General features: G+C 41.9%; 1 protein-coding gene across 2 annotated transcripts in view; it reads left to right on the top strand.

Moving 5' to 3' along the window:
* The window catches only part of UBE2Z (ubiquitin conjugating enzyme E2 Z), a 13057-nt gene extending 7350 nt beyond the window's left edge, over positions 1 to 5707 (top strand). Inside the window, exons 4-7 of one of the 2 annotated variants that reach the window (XR_003093979.1) lie at positions 567 to 679; positions 1373 to 1463; positions 3374 to 3752; positions 5286 to 5707. Coding sequence is in view for 1 of the 2 variants with exons in the window: in XM_025203764.1 (XP_025059549.1) it covers positions 567 to 679; positions 1373 to 1463; positions 3374 to 3544 (375 nt within the window). In the remaining variant the exon portion in view is untranslated. Of the gene's footprint in view, positions 1 to 566; positions 680 to 1372; positions 1464 to 3373 lie in introns of both variants that reach the window. The other variant, XM_025203764.1, reaches the window with a different exon arrangement.
* Positions 5708 to 6071: the final 364 nt, after the last annotated feature.

The raw sequence follows: 6071 nt of genomic DNA on the forward strand, positions 1-6071 counted from the left end.
TGGGGGCCTTGATCTGACCCCCCCCCCCTTCCCTCCCCTCCCCTCCCCTTCTACCACATCAGTCTTACCAGCTAGACACAGCTCTCTAAGCTGCTGGGCTGTGCTCCTCATCATCTACATGCTACACTGCAGCTGCATGCATGCACAGGCCATTTATCAGCCAAATTATCGGCCATAGCAAGCCAATTTCTGATACAGACAATTTTCTTTATAGCGGTGCCGATCCAATATTGGATGGCTGTATTGGTCCACCTCTACTGTCTTCCCTGAACCAAATGCCCAGGTTGTCCTTGTTGTCAGGGCCCTGAAAGGGGAAAATGAGGAGCCAGATCACTGTGCTGACTGCCGTAGACTTGTCCTGTCTTTTGACTGCCTGAGTCCAGTATTGTGGGCACAAACGAAATCTCTTTGCAGCTTTCCAGCCCCAGCATAAATGAGCTGACTGTACCTCAAGCAGGCAGAGCTAAGGAGCGTTTGCTGCTTGGTAAAATTCACATGGTTTAGGAGAGAAAGGAGAAGGCCATTCATGTAGCATGGGTTCAGAGGAGTGATTTTTATATTTGCAGGAGAGGCACCCTGGAGATAGCAAAAATTATAATGAATGCATTCGGCATGAGACCATTCGAGTAGCTGTGTGCGACATGCTGGAAGGAAAGTGCCTTTGTCCTGAACCTTTACGGTAGGTAATGGGGATAGGGGCTCCACCTAAGCCTGAAGGTCTTAGTCTGTCTTCACTTAAAGCATCTTGTGCACTTGCTGGGATGCTTGTGGGGGGCTGAATACCTTGGAAAGTCAGTATGATAGTGTTCCTTGTACTCAGACCTCCTGTCATTCCTGAGGGTCCAGTCCTAGCCCTACCAATGCCTTGCTACATTACCCGGCACTGATCACTTAATCTCCCCTGTTCTTGTTCCCAGTGTCATTTCCTCATCTCCCAAGGGTAGGTGACTAACTGTATCTTGCTCTGAAGATGGCTGTTAGCTCTAATATTCATATAGTAACTTATGTTTCCTCTGAAGTGGTTTATCTCATTGGTCATCTGGTGAGTTCAGTGACCTCTTTCTCTCTCGATAGTCTTGTTACCAAAGCTGTGTCCCTTTATCAGAATATGGACACAAGTGAATTCAAACTTTCTGACACCTAAGGTTGCTCTGAGCAGTGAAATAGTTACTTTGGCTGCCAGGGCAGACCTGGACTTGGATGGATCATCCATGCACATTTAGAAGGCATGTGGGCTGTTGTGGATTTCATAAACCCTAAGTTTGCTTAATGATTACTGAATGGAGGCATACGTGGCCACAGGGTAATGAGACCATTTCTGTAATGCTCAATCTGGCTGGACTTAACCATGTGCTCTTCTGTTGTGTTCCAGGGGAGTAATGGAGAAGTCCTTCATGGAGTACTATGACTTCTATGAAGGAGTGTGCAAAGAAAGGCTTTACCTCCAAGGACAAACAATGCAGGTAAGACCCATTCCAAAGATTCTCCATTGACTTAGCAAGAAAGGCACCATTCAGTTATCTATTAACATGTTAAGAAATAAAAATGCTGATAAATGTGTATGGTGGAGTTGGCTAATTTAGATGGGGCCATAGATTGTCCTCCTTGTTACACTGGCTGAGGGAATTCATTTAACTTCACTAATGGCATGCTTAATGAAGGGGATGGGGTGGGAAGGGTAGGATCTCTTATTCTCTCCAGACGTGTGCTCTGATTACATAGCACCCATGAGACATTCCAGTGGGTATTACTGCACTGTCCTTCTCTTTAACATGTATCTTCTTGATTTAAATAAATGCTGGTTAGCCTCATCAGAGAGAGTGTTTCTTCCAAGAACTAGAAGTCAGAGAAGATGCACAAGCTGAAATGCAATAGGATTTTCTCTTCTGGTGTGTTTCTTGACTCATTCTTGAATAGAAAACTGATGCCAGCTGCTTGTTCAGCACTTGTGTTCTGATACAGCTGTTCCTATCTATAATTTAGTTAGCTGGTATCTTTCTGCTGGCTTTAGCTGTGCTGGTTATTTCATAGGAAATCATACAAGTCCTGGGACACTCCTAATTCCACAGAATACCTATCAGCATGTTTCTTTGCTGATGGTAATGTGCAATGCAATCCTTCTGGATCTGAGGTCGGGAGGGAGTTCCTGATTAGTCATCAAAACTGATTTACTTCTTAAAATTATCTTTATACAATTATCCTTATTTGTAAAGATTAAAATTACAAGAATAAAGCAGTGATAACAATACACATGTAAAATCAAATATGCTTTGCCACAACCCGGTCTTGCTGCCTTCCATATCCATTGACTTTACAGACCCCGTACAACACTTTCTAGGTTGCTGAGCTTATTCTAGCAGTGAGTCACCCCCTAAGAAAAATTATGCTTTTCACTGTTGCCACTTGCCAAGATGTTTACATCTGAACAGAAGATTTATCCTTCTACTCAGCTGCGTCCTGTCTTGACTCATTAAGAGCTGCTACCGCTGTGAAAGAAAGGAAGTTAATTTTACAAACTAGTATCTACACGTGCCCTTTATTCTGTCAGTATTTGGCTCTACAGTCAGTGCAATTAATGCACCCACAATGTATGACTAAAGCAAAAGAGCTTTTGTTTGGACTGATAAGCTCTATGAGGTAAGATTGTGCCTGACTCGCACGCCTACAGGAATCTTTGGCAGAGTGTCTAGAGGCTGTATTGTAAAACCACATAACCGGAAGGGAGTATTATGGGGTGGCACCAGTCACTTTTACATTTACAATTGCTCTCTCTGCAAGGAGAGGAATTCTGTATGGTTATAATTTATTATTATTATCTTCAGGAGGAGAAAAAACCAAGAGTTAAACCTCCATTGCCTCTCTGCCACTGAGCAGCTGTGCAGCCACAGACTAATTGGATTACACCTGTGTCTTAACTACACCATCTGTAAAATGAGGATAATAATTCCTTCCCTTCGATATAATCGACTAAAGAGGCATTGTATGTTTGGTCCTTGGTCTCTCCTACTGAAACAGTAGCTCATAGTGTGTCAACCCTGGCAATGGGTCTGAAACTAGTCCTTGGAACCCCTGATTCATATGTAGCCCGTGTTCAATCAGCTCTTCCTTTCTCAGGCTAAGATCCAGGCAAGTTTTATTTACATGAGGGCTTTCACTAGAGACCTTTTGAAAGAGACAAGGTGCCATTAAAGCCATGTTGATGTTGAAGAGTCCATAGCATTCCTGGTAACCATCGAGGATTTCATCTTTAGCTTTGACCAGCTTTCTACCATAAAGTTCTCTCTCCTACAGAGGAGATGGATTTCATAACACCTGTAAAGCACTAACATGTTGATGTGTGTTTTAAATGGCTCTACCATGTCTTTGAATTCAGGATCCTTTTGGTGAGAAACGAGGCCACTTTGACTACCAATCCCTCTTAATCCGTTTGCAAGGAATTCGGCTTAAAGTGCAAGAGAAACACCAGCAGGAGAATGCAGAAATAGACTCTGACAGCAGCTCCTCCGAGACAGAGACAGATGCTCATGGGTGCTCCAAGGCTTAGAGCTCTGTAGATAATTGAGAAACCCAGACCTGGAGATGTTCAGTCTTCAAACTCTAGGATACACCCAACGGACTTGAACCAAACCAATCCCAGAGTGGACAGAACTGAGGGAGCTCATCAGTCTCCTTTTGAACACTCTGATGGATATAGTTGAAAGAGAAGACTTCATGCTAGACAAAGCCAAGCTTGAGACAGGCTACTCTTAAAGGTACTTACTATGCTAGAAAGCTGGAGCATGTGGCATCAGGTTATTTTTGGAAACTCCTACACTGGGTTATTTTTTGTTTTCTTTACTCAATTAAAAGAAAGAGATCTAGAATGCAACTCCTTTTTACAGCTTTTCTGTACTTAAATATACAGCATGCCCTTCCCTGGTGCTACGCTGAACTCTTAAGGACCAGAGCTGTAGGAGCACTTTGGAGTCTATTACTATGAAGCCCTCGCTGCTTGCCCAGGTGTGACTTCCCAATTGAGGAGTGGTGGGTGTAACTCATGCTTCACTCAAGCCCGCATACCTGCCAATGTCACTGTTTTAGACAGACCAAAGACAAAGAACAGTGGTAGAATCTGGGCTTCTTTCAGAAAGCATTTATCCACCTTCCTAGGTGGTTTTCTTTGGCTAGACTTCAGGGAGAAGGGGGAGAGTAGTACATTTAACCAATCAAGTACAGGTGTATTTACCCTGAAATTCGGGGGAGAAAAAAATCATTGGTTCTTAAAAACACTTAGAAGTCTAGTTAATCTTTTTGAGGTTAAAATCTGCAGGGAATGTTATATTCCAGCTCCTCAGAAACAGAAACATTCTTTTCAATTGTTTTGCTTTTCAGTCCCCATAGTCAATGTATTTCTTTCTGCTAACGTTTTGGAGAAATAAGCCTTGTTAGTAACAATATTCCCCTTGCCAAACTTGGCCAGTAGCAATGAGTAAGTATGGCTTATGTTTTAATGCTTTGACGGTTTTGTTTTAAGAGCAGATTTTGAGCAATTCAAACCTCTTGGGAGAGGTGTGTACTAGCTCTGAGTGCCATTGCATAAAGGATATATTCAAAGCAACTTGCATGGAGATGAAACACCCTGTTCAATCAGAGAAGCCTGATGGGCAAATGAGATGGGAAGATACTGTATTGATGATGGGCTTAATCTTGAGGGATGGGGCAAGGAGTTAATGAGAGCATTTATTGAAAGTTAAGCATGTAGTTGCACACTGTCATGTCCAAAAAAAACCCTTTGTGGAAATCCCCTCTGTGGCATCGTCATACTATCCAGTTCAGTCAACTGTGTTCAAAAGAAATTGCCTTTCTGTAGATCAAACTGCAGTTTCTCAGTGTCCGCTGTGTTGGTGAGTATTTTCAATAAAGATGGTTTATGTAGCTATCACTATTACATGCTTCAGAAGCCTGCATACCACTGGTCTGAGAAGCTGAAAGATGGAAACATTCCTGAATTAAGGTGCCACCTAATGCTTAGGAACTTTTTCCTTTAGAAAAGAAACTCCCTAGGGTGTGTCATTGATATGGAGTAGAACTAAAACAGTTTTCCCTTAAGGGAAAAGTTAATTTAGGAATCACTTGACATGCACACCCAATGGAAGTAAAGCTGTGTATACCTGACTGCAAGATTTTATGGAGGCAAATGAGCCTTCCCAGAAGTAGTGAGCTGGGGGAGTAGTGAGCTGCGTGCTACATTGCTACATTTAATGCCTCTTTAATCCCATTGTAAATCTCATGTTTTCTCCATTCAGTGTCATCCTGACTTTACACTGAGGTAGAGCTGGGACTCTGATGCCTTCACAAGGCAGATCTGGGTCAGAAGTCTCTTATGTGGTGCATGTGGCATTACCATCTACACAAAAATGATGAAACAAGAAAATGCCTTATTGTGGACACTATTCACACAATTAGCATGTGGCTGTAAATGAGAAGTATTAGTTTTATAGCTCTAATGTTGTCTGTCCTACCATTTCTGAATGTTTCCATTTCAACATGACAATCCTCAATGACTGCTCTAGGCAGAGATGTTTTAGTAACAGACTTTTTGACCTAACGAGTTGAAGATATATGCACAAGAGTCACTATAAGATACCTTGTTTATATACAATTGTACATAAGATTTTTTTGTGCAATAAAGTTTGTTTTGGCAGAATCTAAGCTGTTGTACTTCCATGGGACTAGCAACTCAGTTATGAAGCAAGGTAGTTTAAAAAGCTGCTGTGTAAATACTTCAGCAAAGCAGGGGCATTGCTTGCTTGTGTCCCCAGAAAACTGAACTTCATTCCCATACTAAAACTAGAGCTATACTTTTGCATCTCTTGATCTTCCACTTTAGAAGAGCAGCCCAAGAAGTCAGATTCATTTTCCTATGAAAGGCAGTGTCCTTGCTGGTACGATTGATACATTTTCAATGGCAATTTAAGAGTTAAAGCAGGTACAAATCTGACCTAATAACTGGCATAAATCTGAATAGTTTTTTAAAGAGTTTATTTTTGCAAGTCAACTGTCCCTTCACTTCAGATAATACACAGATAATG

This window comes from Alligator sinensis, unplaced genomic scaffold, assembly GCF_000455745.1.
Source record: "Alligator sinensis unplaced genomic scaffold, ASM45574v1 scaffold520_1, whole genome shotgun sequence".
Classification (NCBI taxonomy): domain Eukaryota; kingdom Metazoa; phylum Chordata; order Crocodylia; family Alligatoridae; genus Alligator; species Alligator sinensis.